Source organism: Berghia stephanieae, chromosome 4 (assembly GCF_034508935.2).
Source record: "Berghia stephanieae isolate SIO BIC M18660-M18661 chromosome 4, UCSD_Bste_1.3, whole genome shotgun sequence".
NCBI lineage: Eukaryota > Metazoa > Mollusca > Gastropoda > Nudibranchia > Aeolidiidae > Berghia > Berghia stephanieae.
In genome coordinates, this window is record NC_088363.1 from 68,064,131 (window position 1) to 68,086,345 (window position 22,215).

At 33.0% G+C, this 22,215-nt stretch overlaps 1 protein-coding gene across 1 annotated transcript in view; it reads right to left on the bottom strand.

The window, feature by feature from the left end:
* Nucleotides 1-468: 468 nt before the first annotated feature.
* Nucleotides 469-22,215, bottom strand: part of LOC144971834 (uncharacterized) — a 94,740-nt gene continuing 72,993 nt past the window's right edge. Inside the window, exons 53-64 of the mRNA XM_078912909.1 lie at nucleotides 21,863-22,036; nucleotides 21,447-21,518; nucleotides 20,947-21,057; nucleotides 19,916-20,092; nucleotides 18,242-18,421; nucleotides 16,580-16,606; nucleotides 15,740-15,808; nucleotides 14,300-14,482; nucleotides 13,145-13,245; nucleotides 11,716-11,855; nucleotides 11,309-11,368; nucleotides 469-6,356 (exon numbers count right to left, since the gene is read on the bottom strand). Coding sequence (XP_078769035.1) covers nucleotides 6,205-6,356; nucleotides 11,309-11,368; nucleotides 11,716-11,855; nucleotides 13,145-13,245; nucleotides 14,300-14,482; nucleotides 15,740-15,808; nucleotides 16,580-16,606; nucleotides 18,242-18,421; nucleotides 19,916-20,092; nucleotides 20,947-21,057; nucleotides 21,447-21,518; nucleotides 21,863-22,036 — 1,446 coding nt within the window. The 3' untranslated portion in view covers nucleotides 469-6,204. The remainder of the gene's footprint in view (nucleotides 6,357-11,308; nucleotides 11,369-11,715; nucleotides 11,856-13,144; nucleotides 13,246-14,299; nucleotides 14,483-15,739; nucleotides 15,809-16,579; nucleotides 16,607-18,241; nucleotides 18,422-19,915; nucleotides 20,093-20,946; nucleotides 21,058-21,446; nucleotides 21,519-21,862; nucleotides 22,037-22,215) is intronic.

The window sequence follows — 22,215 nt, forward strand, 5'->3', positions numbered from 1 at the left end:
TGTATTCCTCTTTGTTGGATTTTGTGCTTGTGTCTGGATGACACTTATAGGTGATCTCAAACTAAGTACATTGATGGTTTGCTCTTGGAATCTGCATCTGATCCCTATTTGTTCCCAGTTCCCCTTTGTCTTCCTTTCTCTCGTGTGCTTTAATTGTAATTCTAGAACTTTTTACTATCCCATTGTCTTCCTTTTTACTGGCGCTGATATAACCTAAATGTGTTGCGCCGTAAAACCCTTAAAAACAAACAGACTTGTTAGATTGTCTTAAATTATGCACATCGATAATATGTTCTTGGAATCGACATCTGGTCCCTATTTGAACCATTCCCCTTTGTCTTACTTATTCTCGTTTGCTTTAAATTGTAAATCTAGAATTTTTTTTACCATCCCATTTTCTGTTTACAACAGACCTGGCACTTGACTGATAAATACATATCTTTATAGATTTGACAAAAACAAACTAAAGAAAATGAATATAACGTTTATTACTAGGAAAATTGGAATAAACAAGTTGGTTGATAAGACTATATTAAATATAAAGCACAGGAGTAAAACTGAGTAAACTATGGAACGATCTTCAGAGATTTTGTCATTAATATTTCACAAAAAAATTGTTGGAGTTCTTGGTGATTGGAAAAGACCAAAAATAAATTTAAGATATCACAAATACACTGGAAAATATGTAAATAGGATGTTCTTCCACAATAAATTTGGATATCATATCATAGTTTGTAAATATATGACAACTTAAAACACTTTAAATATTAAATACATAATGAAACATAACAAAACAATGTTTTTAAAAATGAGGTAAGATTGATTTCTGTCTCAATTCAATTACATAAAAACGACAGCTTTGTATACACAATTAAATAGGTTTTGCTCAAGAGTGAGTATTTAGGACGGAGTGAAAGAGAAAATCACACATGCAAATTACTAGAGAATGGTGTGCATTTTTTTTACACTTGGCTCTGTCCCTTAAGGGACAAGAAACAATATTATGATGATGATCACAAGTAATACTTTGTATTACCTTTTTTTTTTACATCATATCACAAAATATCTGAAGAGCATTTAAACTTATTATCCTAGTAATATGCAATATTTTTTCGTGTCATGCGATCTGGGTGGTTTGTTTTTCTCGAGAGTGATCATTAACTAAAGTTAATCTTAATCCACTCATTAACCCTTTTGCTACCATTAGGCCGATATTTCAGCTGTGTTATTGCCGAGAGTCCCACTTTGCCAATATATCGGCCCTAAGGCTAGATACAAAAACTACCGCATATCCGACATATCAGCCAATTTCATTCCTCTATTGTTTATCAAAACTTTGTACGGATACTTTTTGATTGCCTTGTTAAACTTGCAGTACTGAGTTGTTGATCTTTCTTTTCAAGATTTTTTTTCACTTGAATAGTGCAGACAATATTAAGAAAAGAAACTGGAGCCCATTTTGAACTATGCCTGATTCTGATATGGACTATTCAGGTGAGGAGGGTGAAAAGTTTACTTCAGAAAGATGATAGTCAATAATATCTAGATCTTAGTGGAGATTTTCAAATGACCTTTCAGAAAATGTACAATGTCTATATGCTAAAACTTATAATTTGGTCACTATAAGTATTTCAAAGTAATATAAAATAAAGCCATTACAGCAGTTCTAAAAAAACCCCCAAAAAAGCTTGGTAGCGTAATTTGCTGTGGCCGTTCTAGCACTGTAAGGCAAAATGTTGTTGGTAGCAAAAGGGTTAACCCATAATATACCACAAAAATAAATTGATTTGTTTCCAAGTTATGAAATCGTAGCCTATAATTTAAAAAAAATGATTGATCTAATTTCCAAAACAAATCCCAAACAAAATGATTCCTTTCGTGACAAAGAGGAAATGTAACTCTGTATCTAGTCTGAGACAAAAATCACTGCCTCACCTTGATCTTTGCTGAAAATGATAATATACTTGATTTGTACTATTACTAACTATATCATCTGCCTATATGTAATATTAACTAGTGCATGTAATATCTGATTCATATATATTATAAATCTACATAATAAGTCATAACTGGAAGATGGTTTACACGGGGGAAAAAATTATCCCCTCATAAAAATGCAACGATAACAATGGCCATAGTCCAATGGCATGCCATGATTCCCAAACCAAGAATTTCCTGCCACCCTTTGCATTCAACAAAAGTACTCAGTCCATCTAGATAGGAAGTGACCCCGGTAGATTTGTTTCATCATGCACACTACAAAGGAGATAGTCACTATGCCATTTTGTTTCAATTTTGGGCAAAAAAGAAGCAACGAAAAAAAAAAAAAAATGACGTCAAACAAAAGCAAAAACAAAATCCAGGTAAAAATATTTGATATCATTCCAGACAGAGTGTATAATGCTATCTCAGTGTAATGAATACTGTAGTGATATGAAACAGAAAAGCTGGGGTTTTTTCACCAAAGGCGTAATTGACTTTATGAGACTGTCAGATGCAAATGTTGCTGCTCGAAGAAATAAATAACGATGTCATCTCATTCATCTGTAGTGTTTCATTCATCCTGTTTGTTGATAAAGGGGAAACCCAAAACGTCCATTCTATCTGCTTTGATTCGTAATTAAGTTGAAGCTTACATTCAATTTCACATTGTTATTTATTGAGACTGTCAGAGGACAGGGAATGTTAGAGAGCCATAAATGACAATGTCTGCCTCAGATAATAGGCTCAAAGAAAAGGCTATGTGGTTTTGTGGTACAAAACTTGCTTTTGGATTGGAAGGTCCTGGGTTCGGGCCTCACTCAGTGCATAGTTGACTCTTTACTCACATTCTCTCACTGGGTTCAGGTGTAAAATAAGTACCTGGCCGAGTTGTCTCTGTGGGCAAAAAAAATGTAATAGTAATATTGCCAAACAGGCATCATGTCTTGTTCAATATGTTACATGTTGCTGTGGTCAGGAACCCTTTGTAAAGTGCTTTGAGCACGATTAATGGATATTGTGCTATATAAACGCTCAAGTTTAAAAGGAAGAACAAAAGTAGATTAAAGAAATGTACATCTGTATCTACTCTCAGACAAAATCCTCTTACCAGGATCTTTGCCAAAAATGAAAATATATTTTTGTGTTACTAAAATATATATAATAAATACAGAATATAAATTATAGCTCCATGCAGTATCATAAATCAATTAGAATAAAGTAATTATTAACCAAAGCACTTGAATGTCATGTATGTTACACGGTTCTCACTTGATGACATCATGGAGAGCAGATGAGATTGGAGCCCCCAATCTTCATCTATTTCAAAAAGATATCTTTATGAAAGTGACAAAATACCTATTATGCAGGCATCCAGGTACAGATCCCCCAAGTCTCAGACTTATTGCCTCTTTAATCAAGAACGGGTTTATTAAAAAATCACGGGACAAAATTGGTTTCGTTACTGAAATCAATTTTGTATGAGTATGATTCTGATAACTGTTTCCAATTTGGAGCACATTATTGACTTTCCCTATCTCCAGCAATTCAAACTTTCATCTAATTTAGTAGTAAAAAAAAATATTTGTATTACCAGCAACATTTATCAAATTAATATTTTTATAACTTCACGCCCATTTCTGATTTTTTCTCAAATTCTCAAATAACCATTGAGACACTTGTAGGTCATTTCAGTTCTCGCGAAAAACAATACAGTACAAATGAATGTTTAATGAGCCCAAAAGAACACAAAAAAAAGAAAAGACTTGACTGATCAATGCATTTAAAACGGAGTCTGAGACAATCTAAAAGCCCCCCCCCCCCCCCAAACACACACACACACACAAGCACAAGGCCTCTCTGCCTTAAGATATTTATTCAAAAGCTTAAAAATATAAATAAGAATAACTAAATTACATCTTGTAGAGAGATGATTTACAAAGAAAAATATCTTTTCTCATATAAAGATAAATCCCATCTGTATGTTCCTTTTCAAGAAAAAAAAATCGAAACAAAACAACGACAACAACAAACTCCAGACAAGACCCAGTCAAAGCCAAATGGTCTCACTTCAAAGCAATGACACAAAGGCAATTTTATGGAAATGTTATAGGGAAAGAGAAAAGCTAGCAAGAGTGTGGACTAATGTAGAACCCACATTCATATAAGAGCTTAACGTTCTTTAAACTTTAAGGGGATTCCACTTACCACTCCCCAAAAGTTGGTGTATAAATTGTTAAGGTTTTTAACTTACGATTTCTCTCCCTGAGAGACGTGGATTTATAAATAACAAGTAGAAACAAGATATAATGGAATTATTGGACAAACAGATATAAGAAAACAAATAACGCCTATCGATGTTTCAATGACAGGAAGCATTGCACAAATATAAAACAACTGATAAACCAACATGTTATTGAGCAATTTTGTGGGCAAAATATATATTATCATCAACATAAAATAGTACATTATTATACCTTTAATAATTCGAAATAAAAAATATGCAAACATTTTTTTCCAAAACTTGGTGATTGTTGTCCTGTGTTAGAATGTCGAGTACTAAGTATACCGTTAGAAATGCTGATAACTTTGTGATATATTATGAAGAAATAAAAAAAAAAATCATCAAGTTTAATTAATAGTCTAACTCCCAGACAATATTTGAAAGCTGAACAAAATTTCTATCTGCCCTCTATAATATTCCATTGTAAAAAAAGGCCTTATTAGTTTGTGATGTAGAGTGGTTATTACAATCATACTTAAAAAATCTAATTTGAAAAAAAAAAAAAGTTAAAAATGGTTTAAGATTTACTCTTAATTTCAAGGTATAATCATAAAAATTCAGACAAAAAAATTATCACAGTGAAATGAAAAGCGTAATAACGTGATTATAAAGATATCATTCCGATTATCTTGTAAAGCAGCATTATAACAAACATATATGTATCCTAAATTTTAAAATGGCATTTGCACCTTCATATAATAGAGGGTATTGAGATTCATTTTCAAAGAAACTTTGAAAAAGAAATAAAATTTAATGATTTCTTTTAAAGTCAAATTAAATAATTTGTAAATTTCATAAAACAATGGTGAATTATTTTGATAATTAATATCATTTACATGTCATGAGTGTATATCACTTGTCGTTAATCAATTAAACATAACAGAAACAAAAATGTATCATAAAATTAAAAGAATTGTATAATGTGGAAATGAGATCAAATGAAAATTAACAGTCAATGAAAATGTATGTTAAGTACTCCGTTTTTCTTTTTGTTTGTTTGTTTGTTGCTTTAGGTCTCTTCCAACACAATTGAGGTTATATGAGAGACCGCTGAAACAAAAAAAACAAGCAATCTAACAAAAATAGTACAAATGTCAATCAAAATCATAACCTAAAGATATCATAAGCTAAATTATAAATAACCAAGAAGAAACAGGCAGAAGATTTACAGAAAAAAAAATATCCCCTGTCAAAAATACAATCACAAACCAAAGAAGCAGGATAGGCTAGTAAAGAGAAGAAGAAACGACATCACTATCGGATCGTACACCCATGCGAACATCTCGGCACAAATAACCATTATCAAGAAACATTGACCTTGATAAATAAAGAGATCGCAGTATAATTTACAATAATTTGAGAAGAACATGAATAAAAACAACTGCGTACATCAACAACTGCGTACATCAATGCTGAACTTTTTAATCTGAACATTGCACATTTCTGATGTTTAACACAAACTTCATTAATGTCACTTCAACGATAAAGATTAAAATTCTGACCTTACAAAAATTGTTCCACAAATTATAAAGTATGAACAAGCACACATGTCATATGAGGATTCCATATTGTCTATATATTCGTTAATGGGGAGTGTTCTTAGAATGTCTGTATTTTCGTGGCTTGCATCAGAATCTATGTGACTCTATGCTGCTAGAATTTGTGGACTGTAAAAAGTAATAACCAAAAGTTGTTGGCTGAAGGGTTTTGATATTTTGCTCTTTTTTGAAGCTGTCATATTCATTTTTGTTGGTCACAATCAACGAAGTTCACAATGGTTTATTTAGGAAAAAGTCCTCATACAACAAAGAGACTGCTTTGTTATTGGTCAATTATGCCAAGATATAAACAGACGTTAACATCTTTGTGTAAAGCGAGTGGCATAAAATGTTTATGAGAGAGAGTCTTTGGTCTGCATACCACGTACTCGTTAAATCTTTTTACATAAGCCTACATGCTTGACTGGATGTTTTCTTTCCTGAAGTATGCCTGTTTATCTTGGGTCTTGACGGAGGCAGGGCTGGTCCTCTTGCTGGTTGGGCTACTGTTATACTTGAGTACCGTACTTTTTTCTCATCTACTTGGGGTTTTTCTGTGAAGGTACCAGATATTAAAGTATCAATTTATACTAGTATAGTATAGTTAGTATAGTTTTCCAGCGTATTAGGCGTTTTGTGCCTTTGCTGATCTTGGCATTCAGTTCATCGAGATAAAAGTCAATAAAAAGCCCTAACAGATCTTTTGACCTGTATCTATAATATATAAACTTTTTGATAAATTGAAGGCCCTAACCCTAACAGATCTTTTGACCTGTATATACGTCTAACCCTTTGATGGGATCTTAATGGGCGGTTCAACTATGCTAAACATGTAATCTGCTAAGTGGCTATCTAAGCTATTTTTGAAGGCGTTGACACTTGGAGCATTGGTCACCGTTTCAGGGAGACTGTTCCAGCGGTCGATCACACGTTGATTAAAGTAGTGTTGCCTAAGCGATGTGTTACACCTTGGTTTATGCAGCTTGTAATTATGACCTCTGGTTCCATTGTTTGCAAACACGAAAAGTTTACTCTCGACTTGATACAAACTGTGTGTAAACTTGTATGTTTCAATCATATCACCTCGTACTCGTCTGTATGTCATGCTTGGAATTTCAATACGTTTCAGTCTATCCTCATATTGCTTATCTTTCAACCCAGGAATTACTTTTGTTGCTCTGCGAAGCACGCCTTCAATAAGTTTCTTATCTTTCTCAAATTGTGGTGACCATACTGAGTTGCTGAACTCGAGATGGGGTCTGACTAATGCAGTAAATAGTATTTTCATAGTTGCTGCATCTAAATAGGTAAAAGATCTATTGATGAGTCCAAGGATTCTGTTTGCCTTATTAACTTGTGTTTCTATATGCTTTGAGAATTTTAATTTAGTATCAACATGTACTCCCAAATCTTTCTCAAGTTTTGACTTATTCAGAGCTGTTCTGTCGCTACAGTGATGCTGTCTCATATCGTAGTGAAAGATTTTGTTTTTCGTTCCAAGATGTAGCACTGTGCATTTTCCAGCGTTGAACTTCAGTTGCCAATCGTCTGCCCAGTTGACTAGATTGTCAATATCTAACTGAAGACTGTCTCTATTTTCTAGATTGTTTACCTTTCTGTATACTTTAGTATCATCGGCATACATTGAACATGAGCTAGACAAAATACTTGGTAAATCATTAATGAAGATTACGAAAAGAGTTGGACCTAAGACGCTGCCTTGTGGCACTCCACTAAGAACTTCTGTCCAATTTGACACTGTGCCTTGCACGCTAACTCTCTGTTTCCTGCCTACTAGAAAATGCTTAATCCAGCTTAGAGTATTTCCTTGTACACCATGAGCTTCCAGTTTGTTTAAGAGTCTTTGATGGGGAACAGAATCAAAAGCTTTAGCAAAATCTAAGTAGATTGCGTCAACCGAAGATCCTTGGTCGAGAAACTCTGTCCAATCATTTAAAGTCTTTAGGAGGTTAGTTGAACATGACCTGCCAGAAACAAAGCCATGTTGGCATTCAGACAGTAACTTGTTGTTCTTTAGGTGAGTTATGACATAGTCTCTAATAATGCTCTCCATTATTTTGCAAACCACTGAGGTGAGGCTAACTGGTCGATAATTGCCCGGATTACTCTTGTCTCCTTTCTTGAATAACGGTGTAACTTGTGCTTCTTTCCAATCGGGTGGAAGAGTTCCTGAGTCAAGTGATTTTTGGAACAGTAACGCTAATGGTTCGGAGAGTTCTTCTGACAACTGACATAATACGCGGGGGTGGAACATGTCAGGTCCTGGGGACTTGTTCATATTGAGTTTGTCTAGTTTCTTCTTTACAGTGTCTTTGTCGAATTCTATATCTGATAGTATGTTGTTTACACTTTTTCTTTCACATGTAGGTATATTAGTAAGATCCTCGTTGGTGAATACACTGCTAAAGAACTTGTTAAGAATATTGGCTTTGTCAATGTTAGATGAGGCTGTCTTATGATCATCATACAAATCCGCAATACCGTCTTTAGTCTTCGTTTTTGTTCTAGCATATGCAAAAAACTTTTTCGGGTTCACTTTAGCCATACGAGAAATAGATCTCTCATAGTCCTTTACAGCAATTCTGCATAAGCTTTTGGCTTGATTTCTGGCCCTCGTGTAATTAATATAGTCTGCACCCTCTCTAGTTTCTAAGTACTTTTTGTAAGCTTGCTTCTTTTTCTTGAGTTTTGCCAAGACTGTAGGATTGATCCACCGAGGTGAAGTTCTGTCTGAACTACTTTTAACTTTTGGTACGCTGATGTCCACTGCAGACATAACTTCAGATTTGATAATAGTCCATGCATCGAGTACAGACAGGTTTATTATTTTTTGTGTTAGGTCTGCAGCTGAGACTAATTCAGAAAGCTGTTTGTAGTCGCCTTTATCGAAACAGTAGCGGGGTTCGTTCGAGTAACATTTCTTTGTGTAACATCTAAAGTCAAAATATAAAACCTGGTGGTGACTCTTGCCTAGTGGAGCCTCATGTCTTATTGAGTCAATCATTGAATGTTCATTTGTAAAAACCAGGTCCAAAATATTTGGGTTTTGCTCTGAACGGTAGTGAGTTGGTTGCTTAACGTGCTGTGTTAAGAATGAATCCCTGACAGCTTCCATGAATTTAGAAGCAGAGTGATCTGAGTCCTTGGGGGATAACTCGTTTGCCCAGTCTACTTCAGGAAAGTTAAAATCTCCCGTAACTAGAACATGTGATTTGCCTTCTGTCATTTTAACTAAAAGTTCATTAATCTTATCATTGTTTTCAAAAGAGCTATTCGGTGAACGATAAACCGAGCCAACTAACATCCTATCATTGTCTCTAAGTGTTATTTCACACCAAACGGATTCTTTGGATGATGACAAGTTGTCTGACAACTTGACTGGTTGAGCATTTAGCTTTGAACGAACCCATATGGCTACACCACGATGACAACTTTTATCCTGAATATTGTGAAAACAATCAAAGCCTGGAATCTGAAGTTCTACCGGCTCGATTTTACCTCTTTGCTGATTTTTAGGTAACACTTCAGTTATACTTATAACATCAACACTCTCAGCATCAATCGTTAATAAAAGTTCATCTCTCTTGTTGATAAAAGAATCTGAATTTGTATAAAAGCACTTTAAAATGTCCGTACGATGACGGTCTAATTTTTTGTACAAGCACTTAAAACTGTCCGTCTGATGGGGGTTAAAAACATTCTGTACATTAGAACTAAAATCGTTGGTTATTTTCTTTCCTCCTCCTCTCTCTTTCTGTCTGCTGGCCTGCCCTGTCTTCGATTGGAATCTACAACTTTCCCCCTCCATATTGTCCACTTCTCCTCTCCCCCTTTCTGTATTGTCTCTTCCCTTTTTTTGTCTCTCATCTCTACCAATTTCCTCATCTCTTCCCTTTCTAAAGGGGTGTAATCCTTTTTTAAAAAATATTTTTATGTATTTCTGATTGGCGGAGTTTACGACCATTTCTCAGAACTCCAGAAGCCTGCTCCTCATTCTTAATTGATATCAGAAGAGGTCTTGTACCAGGGGCTTTGGAGTGTAGGCGTTTACAGGTTGATATGTCAACATCAGTGTCTAAAGTTTCTTTACAAAGCGAGATGAGAAAGGTCTTATCATCTCTAATACGCTGGTCTAGTTCCTCAGCACTGCTCTCTGGGATACCGAAAAAGACAATATTATTCTTCCTCCTATCTCTTTCTGCTAGTTCCTTTGCACTCTCTGCTGTCACTTGGCTAGCTAAGTCTTTTCTAACCTCTTCTGCATAACTTTGTTGGGCATTTGCTGTTGGGTTTCGTGGGACACTCTTATCTCTTTTCAAAGTATCAATTTCTTCCCTGAGATTTAAAATTTGGGACTTCAAATCTTCTAGAACATTCCTTTTAAAATCATCCAGGATTTCATTGCATTTCTGTTCTATTAATTTATCTTTTTTGACTGCTGACATAGCTGGTCGCTCGCACTCCTCACAAAACCAGTGAAACTTGCAGGAATCATCTATCAAGAGGGCATATTGTTCTATTGTTATTTCACTACAAACTCTGCAAACATAGCAATCACATCTGTCACAAATAATCATTTCATGGTTTGGATCACTGAACTCTTGGTGACATACTTTGCACTCATCAACTTCAATAGTAACATTTTTCGATGATTTGTTTTTTCCGCCATTTTGGGTGTTTACAACCTCAGTTTCAGAAGTCTTTCCATTGACTTTTTTATTCTTATTCTTTGACATTTTCACTTCAAAATGATTAAAACTATAAATTTATATCACACAGATAAAATATATTAAGAATTTCACTGAATTTCTCCTCTAAAAATTTGTTAACTTCGAATAATCTGATCACAAAATCCTTGAGAAATCAATGAGCCGCCATCTTGGATTTTTTTTGTAGTAGACTACAATATAAATAATATATATAAAATAATAGAAACAAGACTAACAAAACCAAAGAGTTGGGAGGTGAGTAAGAATAATAAGCATGCAGATATGTAAGATGAATATATATACGAATCTTCATGTATGGTACTGTACATTGCAAAGCATAGAGAAACTATGAAAATATAATTATCTCAAAGAGTTACTTTGCTATAGAAATATGTTAAACCCAAAACCTACCCGTGTCTTAATGCTGCATTCAATGACAAAATTATGGCAGTAGTTAGATTTTTGAAACGATTCTTCTCTTATAAAGACCAAGGTTTGATAACAAGCTGATTTGGCAAGCTGATTTATTCCTTCTGCCTTATCTAGCATTGCATTTACTATGTTTGGTATTCATACCAAAACAATTAAAAAACAATGAACTTAAGGCAAGAAAGATGAATGATTAAAGACACTAAAATCAATAAAGAATCACATGTTATGTAGTTCCGTACATTCAAACTTAGTAAATTTTTCAAAATTGATTAATGCTATATTGCAGCATTTCCATTATTTAAGACGATACTTGCAAATCAAGTATTATAGATCTTTGAATTTACCTTGGAGACTTAGCTCAGAGATAACTGAACTCGACTCTGTAAAATTATCCGATTCCACATCTGTATTTTGAAAAAAATTGATTTTATGGTAAAATGTGAAACAAAATCAGAAAATCAGAATAACACAAAAGGATAGAACGAGCAAAATCATGAGCAAAAAATAAATGAGTAAGGCAAAATAAGGAAAACAAATAATAAAATAAATAATTTTTTTTAAAAAGCAAAAACTAAATAGAGCGGTGGTTTCAGGGTTCAAAAGAGAATAACTTGAGTAAATTGATTGTATGGTTAAACAATCTTTAAACAACAAAACAACAAAACAAACAAAAAAGTGGAAATATATGGTTAACAACATTGAATTTTAGGACGAGAGAAAACATCCAAAAAAACTAAATTTGGTGACATACCAGTGTCATCAACTGCAGCAGCTGAAGTTTCTTCTACATCTGTTTTGATTTCATCTTTATACTTCTCCTCTGTTTGCGTAAAAGAATGTTTTTCATGTTTCGGACAAAGCCAAAGACTTTTCTTGTTTGGCATGTTGCACCTGGGGATTAAAACACGATTTTAATAAATAATCGCTCTTGTTATATGGACATGGGTATAATATTAGTCATCGTTTAGAAAAAAGGAGATATTTTTATGTTAGGGTGGAGATTCTTTTATCCAGAAGGGAAATGGTGCGACTCTTAACCCTCTCCTTACCACCTGCAGCAAAATCGTCACATTTGTTACGACACAATAATATACATTTGTTCTTATTCAGATATATTTTGTATATCACAAACTTTGAAGAATGATCTTTGTTTAATCAATAAGAACATAAAGTTGTTTGGGAACTTGTTTGAGTTTTTAAAAAATCAAATTTTCTGCTAGGTCAGCCTGCCATTTTGGGAAAATACTGAAAATGATCGGTAAGGAAAGAGTTAAAAAGTCAATTTTTTTTCTTGATTTGTGATCACTGCGTGGCTTGTCTGCAGGTAGGAGTGAATGTATTGTCTTCGTCTGGAGAATGAAAAATGATGATGTGGTGGTTGTAGCTATGGTAGTAGTGATGATGATGATGATGTGGTTGAGGAAGTTGTAGTTTTGGTGGTGGAAATGATGATGATGATGATGTGGTGGTTTTGGTTGTAGTGCTGGTGGTAGTTATGTTATTGTGGAGGAGGAAGTTGTAGTAGCGGTGGTAATGATGATAATGATGATGATGATGTGGTTGAGGAAGTTGTAGTTTTGGGGTGGTGATGATGGTGTGACGGTGGTGTTTGCAGTAGTGGTGGTAGTGATGATGACGATGTGGTGGTGGTTGGAGTAGTAGTGGTAATGATTATGATGATATGGGGGTTGTAAAAATGAATTTAATGGTAGTAGTAATGTTAATGATGTGGTGGTAGTGGTGCTGGTGGTGTTTGTAGCAGTAGTGGTAGTTATAATGATTATGCGGTGGTGGTGGTGTTTGTAGAAGTAGTGGTACTTATAATGATGATGCGAGGGTGGTGGTTGCAGTCGTTGTGGTAGTGGTGGTACTGATAATGGTGTGATGGTGGTGGTCGTGGTGGTGATAAGGACAATTTGGTGGTGGTTGTAGTGATGTAGACCTGAACAAATTCCCAACCATTTCCAGACCCATGTATCCAAAATGAGAGAATCCCTGACCCAGGAAAAAAATTATCCACACCTCTACCATTTCCTGATTTTCCGACTGTGGGAACCCTGTGTCTGGTATGACTTTTTTATTTTTTTATCAACGCTCACTACTTAAGTTGTCTCTACATATACTATGTGATCAACTATTGTAACTCTTTGTGTCATTATTTTAACAAACATTTTACTTACTTCTTTAGTCCTCCATAGGTCCTGTCGATGTCCTCATCAAGAATTCTCTCCAGCATAACATGGTACTCGCTCTGGAAATCTGAATTGGTCCTGGTGCACCACTAAAGATCAATTAAACACACACATAAAAAAATAAAAATGAAAAAAAAATAATTTTACTTAATAATTTGGTTGGAATAAAAATAGTAAATTAAACTTTCAATTATTAGATTAGCTTTTTTGTGTCCTCAGTGAGTGAAGTGTGCCCAAAGTTTGCTATGGTTATATTGGTCTTATCAAATAACATACCAAAGGAGGTATCTGCCGTTGAAATTGTTTTGTTTCAAATGAACTGATATCTTTTAAGAATTGTGAGCGCAGTCTTCAAGGAAGAATTACTTTTCATTACAACACATTCTCTTGTGTGTGTAGCCATTAGTCATTTTTAGTAGAATAGAAATGTTGGCAGATCACTAAACCTAATATTATTAATTATATCAATAATAATAATAATATTAATAATAATAATAATAATAATAATAATAATAATAATAATAATAATAATAATAATAATAATAATAATAATAAGAAGAAGAAGAAGAAGAAGAAGAAGAATAATAAGAATAACAACAACAACAATAATAATAGTTATTACATCACATAACTCCTAAAGAAATATTCAACAACCCGACCTTTGCATTCCTCCAATGACAGCACCCGTTTGGCTTTCCCCCGCATTCGTACAAAGGCGGGAACAAGGTCCTTTTCTCATTTTGGTCCGTCTGTATGGAACACCATTTTAACAGAGCATCCGAGAATCCAAATCATTGTCTGTTTTCAAGAAATCCTTGAAAATATTTCTTTTTTGATGTCATGTACTTTCTTTATTGCTTTGTGTTGATGTAATTTAAAGCGCCAAGAGCTTCATTGTTGAGGATACAGTGCACTCTATATGAGTCTGTTGTTGTTATTATTATTATTACTATTATTATTATTATTATTGTTATTATTATTATTATTATTATTATTATTATTATTATTATTATTATTATTATTATTTATTATTATTATATTATTATTATTATTATTATTTATTATTTTTATTATCATTATTTTCATTATTCTACTTCTTCTTCTTATTATTATCATTATAATTTTAATATAAGCGATACTTACTTCTTCCATTTTTCGTTGAAATTGCTCTCCTGCTGGAGTGCTGAAGACAGGCAGGTCAGACTTGGTGTGTTTGAGAATGGCCATCAATCGCACTGCGTATGCAGATACACTACTCAAAAAGTCTGACATGGCCGCACTTTCCAGTAATGGCATTGATATTGTCTCTGGACTCTCATGCCATCCCTGAAAAAATCATCTAATTATTATCTGATACTAAGCGGATAGAAGTTGCGGATTGTAAAAAGTAATAAACAAAAATGAATATAACAGCTTTAAAAAAAAGAATAAAATACCAAAAACAGAAAGTTTCAGGTTCAAAACCCTTCTTCAGCCAACAACAAAAAACAATTAAAACATATAAGTACATTACTTAAAAACCCATTTTTTCTCTGTCGTCTGAGTTTTTAAGCAATGTAATTATGTTTCAGTTGATTTTTTGTTGTTGTTGGCTGAAGAAGGGTTTTAAGCCCAAAACGTTCCGTATTTTGGTATTTTGTTCTTAGTTGTAGCTGTTATATTCATTTTTGTTTATTGATAAATATCAAATTACTTTATTTTATAAAATAGTATTATAGAGTAGGAAGTAATTTTTGGATATGAAATGTGACCCACCTCATTAATATGCTTCTATTTTGGAATTAACTAAATAAATAAATAATTGAATGTAAAGTCAAAATCATAAAAAATAATCACATTTGATTTTTTGACGTTTAAGAAACCAAATTTACTCTATTCAATAGAGGCATTTATTTTACCAATTTTATAAATCAAGCTTAAAATTGAATCTTAAACACCAGGTTCATTCCGATATGCTACTGTTTTGAATCAATTGGTTACAAATATGAATAATTTCAAATTTAATTTTGACTTCAGTATTTAGCAAGGTGATTTGATAGTGTTGGATTGATGATGATGGTATATATATGAAGAATATGATAGTATTGTCACTTAGAGACATGGATAAACTTGGATCCAATGGCCTGGTGTTTTTAAGGAGTAGAATTTTCAAAGGTTATTATTATTATTTTCATATACATATATATACATATACATATGTTGATATATATGTTATGATATATATGTATATGAAAATAATAATAATAACCTTTGAAAATTCTACTCCTTAAAAACACCAGGCCATTGGATCCAAGTTTATCCATGTCTCTAAGTGACAATACTATCATATTCTTCCGGTTAGAAACTTTTCAAACCAAATTCTTCCGAGCTCATTGATCATTAAATCAATATACTTTGTTAATTTTTTATTTTCTTGGTATTTTCTAAATTGCATATCTGATCTTATTCCTTTCACATATTGTTCATTTGCCGATAACCTTCGCCTTGATTTTTAGATGAGTTCATAATAAAAGAACTTTATTCTAATTTATCCTACATATCATAACTACTATCTGTGGAAATGTAGAATTGACGAAGACTTACCAGTTCATGTTCACAAAACAGTCTGAAACAGTAAGTGTCACTCTTTGGTTTCACATCCTCGGTCTGCCCCTTTTGAAAATAATAGAAAAGATTATAACCAAGACCATTAACGATGTAAGGTGTATAAGCAAAATCTGTAAGGCCAAGACTTAAAAACTACAAATCTCAAACCGCGATTAAAATATTGCAAATAATGATGATCATTCACAAAATTTAACATTGCATAATTTGGGGTAATCTGTCAACGGCCACAACAGTGACAATAATAATAATAATAATAATAATAATAATAATAATAATAATAATAATAATAATAATAACAGTAATAATAATAATAATAATAATAATAATAATAATAATAATAATAATAATAATAATAATAATAATAATAATGACGATGATCAAAAAATTAAAAATAACAATAATAATAATAATAATAATAATAATAATAATAATAATAATAATAATAATAATAATAATAATAATAATAATAATAATAATAATAATAAGGTCACATATCCATTGACAATAAACATGATATTTTCATCAGTTTCTCTACACTCTTGTTTTTTTTTTTTAAAAAGGTGTTTTGCAGTGTATGACGGAGGTAGTAAATTTTAGTGGATTTACATATAATAAAATTTGTTTATTTCAGAATTTAAAAAAAATGTTAACAAAGGATAAACCTTTAAGCTTGAAACTGCAGGATAAGAATATTGAAACAGATACTTCTTAGATAATAGTAAAATCAAACTTCATCTGCAAATACTTGATGAGATGTTTGAGACATTGAAAATGAGTGCGAAGAAAGAAAAGAAAGAAAGTACTGTATTTACTTACATGCTCCATTGGTAGCTCATCCACATGCTGAAAAGACGAGAGTACGTATAATAAAGTTAATAAAAGAAGACGCTGCATAGAACCATAAAATAGGAATCATGGGCTACAAGTTGCCAAAATTATTTGTTGTAACAGAACCAATCTGATGCTTTGTAATTTTTTTTCCTTCTAAACATTGTAATGAAATTGTACACTGTTGTTGAAAAACTATTGCAGAATATAATGAAAAAAAAAACCATACAAAACTTGGTGTGAATGGGCAGATGGATGTTTTTTTTGTTTTTTTTTTGTTTTTGTTTTTGAAAGTGAGTATAAAGCATCATTTGGATAATATTTTTTTTTAAATGTTATAAACGGAACCTTCTCTGCCCTTTGATCTGAAGTCATAGTCTATTGTTAGAAGAAATATTGAACAAATTCTATTTCACTGTTGCTATATGCAGCTATGTGGTCTTGTGGTATGATACCCATCTTCGGACCAAAAGGTGTCTGGTTTGAGTCCCACTCTGAGCGGTGAACAGTTGAGTCCTTGGAAAATGCTATTTACTACTCTCTCACCATACTTAGGTGTATAATGAATAGATAAATAAATTAAAAAAAAAAAAAATAAATAGCTCAAATGCTGACCAAATTACTTCGCGGCGTTTGTGTGTGTGTTGAACCCGTGACCTAAAGAAGTCAGGGAGAAAAGGCTTTAATAAAGATTTTTAAGAGACAGGTTAAACGCAATCTTTTTTGGGATCGTGGATAGCTCATACGGTAGAGTCATGCTCTCCCCGGCCAGGTGGAGTTGGCATACCAGGAAGGTTGCGGGTTCGAGCCCCCATTGCCGCCATGAAAAAAAATAAACATTTTTTTTTCTCTATTGTCTTCTGGCACTTTCCTACTCACTTCATTTCATATTGTAAAATCTGTTAACTGTTGTCTTTGTTGGAAAAAATTGCAATATTGCCTTACAGGAGTTATGTTTCGTCATACATGTTAAGTGTTACTGTTGGATAGGGACCTTTGTAGAGGAATTGGAGCACATTGAGTGGATATTGTATTATGTAAATGTTCAGGATTTTTTTGCTTGTTGTTATTCAAAAGCTTATATAAATCCAACAAAACTATGAAGATCTTTCACCCCCCCCCCCCCCCCCCCCTTCCATCTCCCTCTTTCTATATCATCCATTTGCGTCTGAAAACTGAAGATATGCATTGTCTATGACATTATCCTACTTCTGAGAATATAACACACGAGTATATTACACAAGAACTTTCTTGCATTATGAGTAAAAATATGGAGATAAAGATAAAGGGAGAAAATCTGACAATATGTTGTTCATTCATGAGTCAGATTTACTCCCTTTATCTTTATCTCCCTTTTATTGACTCATTTAGGCACCTCTATATATGAGTAAAAATATCATTGGCCCAACGTGTTTTGACGCTGCGTGCAATTTATAGCAGTTAATACTGTTATTATCAAACTGAAAACACACACACACACACACTCACTCACTCACTCACACACACACACACACACACACACACACACACACACCAATATACAAGAAACAAACATAACAATGAAGCAAATTGAAATACGGAAGAAAAATAAAAGCCCACAGAAAATTGTCAAATGAAGTGAACATTTTTTTTAAAAAAAAGGGTACATACAGAGCAATCTCTGTCTGTCTTGTCTTCTTTAATTTCTGGTGTCTTGCTCGATTTTGGTCGTTTCTTATCATTTGACTTGAAGTCGATGATGATAAGTCTTGGATATTCCTCCGAGTCTAAATTGTCTGCATACATCATTATCTGGCGTAGCAATTTCCTTTGTGCTAACTCAAGAACCTCCTGGAGAGATTAAAAGTTTCGTGACAGATGTCAATAAAACTTGTAAAAATGTTTATAGCTAATTGATTTCTACTTCAAATTCATCTATTAAACATATAAACAAAAGTTAAATCCATACCAGTTTAAAAACTTTCATTTGATTTTCACTGAATAAGAAACAGCACTGAAAGGAAATGAATGATTGTTGTGATTCCTTCACCCCAATCTGGTACCACTACCTCCCATAGCGGGCAGGGAGGTACTTGCTGTTTCTTCTATCCCCTCTTATCTGTTTTTTAATTGCTTTCTGTCTTTGTCTTGGAATGAGAATGGTTTTGTCCTGACTTTGGTCGGAGTCCTTGGCTGAGAGGGAAACAGTCGAATGTATAGTTATAGTTTTGGGAGATGATATTTTTTTCCTTGTAAATCATCTCTCTGTTATGCATTGTGTTATGTTTAGTTTACATGTTATATTATATGATTTGTAAACATTTGAGTGTATTCCTATTAGTTGGGACCTGTGCTTGTGTCTGGATGAGACTTTTAGATGATCTCAAACTAAGCACTTTGACAGTGTACTCTTGGAATCTACATCTGTTTCCTATTTGAACCAATTCCCCTTTTGTCTTCATTTTTCTTGTAATTCTAGACCTTTTTACTTTCCCATCTTTTCCCTTTTTAATGGCGCTGATATGACCTTAATGTGTTGCAAGCGCCGTAAAACCCTTAAAAACATAAACAAACATAAACAATCCGGTACCATGACCTCGCAAAATGTATTTGATCAAAATAACAAAATTTAATTGTTTCTTTCATTTTTACTATGTCAGAGAGTACCTAGTACGTTCATTGTCTTCAATTAGGACATATTTATTCAACTCCAAGTTCTTAACCAGTTAACTGCCGTACTCTGGAAGTCCCACAGTTGTACGTTTTTGCCAAGATAAGGGTCAATAAAATCGATAGATATTTGAAGGACGAGATTTCTGGCCAAATTTTTAAATAAATGCTTTTCCAGAGTACGGCAGTTAACTGGTTAATTGGCATTTAAATTTCGATTCCAGCAACAAGTCACATGACCATAATAATAATAATAATAACAATAATTCCATAGAGAGATGGGAGTGACACAAATGACCATGACAGCTAAAATAGAAGACAAACTAATCCAAGACAGTTCTCATGACTGAAATATTTTTCATGAATTATTTTTAAGAATAAATTATATTTCATTATATTTCACAATGCAAAGGTAATAGCGCTGGTTTCATGAATTAAAACTACAATCAAAAAAGAATTGACAAAACAAACATCTTTTTGTAAAAAAAGACACCATGATTGTTTTACCGCTCCTCTTTTTCATGTAGAAATCAACAATGCAGTCATGGTCAAATATTTTCATCATAAAGATGAGACATGATTGGATTTAAACATTCATTCTCCAATGTGAAAGGTTTTATGAGAGGTTATTACATGAAATATGTAGATACATATATTGGTAATAAATTACCCTACCTGGAAAGCGATGTCTTGTTGAGATTTTTTATTCTTTTCCTTATCTTTCTTGTCTTTGTCTTCCACGGGGATAAAAGACTGCACAGCCTTCAAAAGATCCAACATTCCTCCTTCATTAGGATATTGCAGGTTGATTTTAGGGCAACTGTTACTGTGGCCAACAGTTAGAAGGCCGATCTGAAAATAGTAATCAAGCATCCTTTTTATTTACACTTGACAATAATATAAAAATAATCATAATTATTGATACTTTGCAGTTACTATACAAAGTGTATTGTACTGGAGTTCAATACAATCAACGCATACATATGAGTGAGTAGTGTTCGGAAACAATAACATGAATCAACGCGATCTTAAATTCTTAGCAATTTTTTTTTGCTGACATGAAAAAAGCAGTGCATTTCACAGCTTATATGGCTATGATAAAAGACTTTCAAAAAACAAAATATCAACAACATCAGCATCAACAACAACAACAGCAGCAGCAACAGCAACAACAACACTATCATCATCATCATCAATAATAACAAAAACAAAAACAACAACCAAAATAATAATAATAGTAATAACAACTACAACTACAACAACAACTACTACTGATGATAATGATGACGATGTTGATGATGATGATCACCATCACCATCATCGTCATCATGCTTTTTGCGTTTATCCAATTGTCAATCGAAATATCTGTTACATCATTTAAATACAACTAATTGTTAATAGGTACTGGACAGCAGATGGGAAGAGAAAGTGGAGGAGAACCAAAGAAACCTGGCAAAGGACCATGAAAAAAACAATTAAAGGAAGCAGCCTTTCCTGAAATACAGCCACAACAAAAGCAGCCAACCGCAAAAAATGGAGATGACTGGTGGATGCCTTATATGCCTCAAGGCCCGAAGAGGATTAAGTAAGTAATAGTTGGGTGGTTTTGCTTGCAAAGTCAACACAAAAAATATCAGTAAGTGTTATATTTGGATATATTATATCATAGCAAATCTGAAACAGATTTTTAAAAAAAATCTTCCTACCTCAGATCTTTCCCAAAGGTATCCTGTTCCAACGACAGCTAAAACGGTGGGTATTTTCAGTGTGGATAGAGCGAATCGGAACTCCATTTTGCAGTTTTTCGAATTTGCATACTGAAATTATAATGACATGGGGATGATATTTGAACGTCTCTATAGCAACTAAGTTTTGTCAATATCATACCAAAACTAATCAAATGATATTATATATTGAAATTATAAAGAAAGGAAAACAAAATATTAAAACAAGTCAATGGCTGATATTTGAACGTTTGTAAAGCAACTAAGTAATGTCAATTTCATACTAAAACTAATAAAATAACATTACAAAGTATCAAATAATATTAAATAATATATATTATCTTTTAACACCGCTTTTTAAAAATTTTAGTCGATTAGCCAACTGATTGTCATCCTCTGGATAAAATATAGAACAAAATTGAGGAAGAATTCTGGAGAATTTAATAAATATCAATGCTAATATGTGCGAGTAAATTATTGACCTCATCGGAGACGCAAGCCACCATCACTTTTGCTTTGCGTAAACCCTCAGCTATGTCTTCAAAGAATCCTTCCTGTGAGAATAAATAAACAAACAAAGCAAGCTTTAATAATGAATTTTTAAAAAGTAAAATTGAAATTAAAAAAAATACTTCTTAAGTCAATTAGTTGAAAAGACGGACATCACACTTCCAAAATCAATCCTGGATGATTTTTTATTCTTTTTTTTTTTTTTTTTTGTAGAAGGAGGAAAAAAACAACCAATAGACGATAATGTTGATGCAGCAGATAAATGATGACAATAATGATGAAGATGATAATAATGATGACTTAAATGAAAAGAGGTTGATAAAACTGAAAGGAGAATGCCATGTCATGTCCATTGAATATTTCAACCGTTTCATAAAAATAGCCTTACTTGACCCATCTGGTTTACATCCAGCCAACAGTTAACTCCTTTCTCTTGCAAAAAGTCTTTTATTTTTCGAGGATCTGCCCAACCAAGAGCCCCTTCTTTCTCAGCCATGCCGAGTTCAACAGCGGAAGCAGAGTTTGCCCAGCAGTAGCTTATGAAGCAATCTGGATAGGTCACCTGGTTTTGGAATTTAAAAAAAACAATTTTGAATATTTGCAACAAACGTCAATACCATCAAGAGTAGCAATTTTAGTGTTTGATTTGTTTTTATGATAGAAACATTTAATTTACAACCGAGCATGACACTTTGAAAATATACTAATGCGCAATTTTTATTGTCTTTGTAGACTTAATGC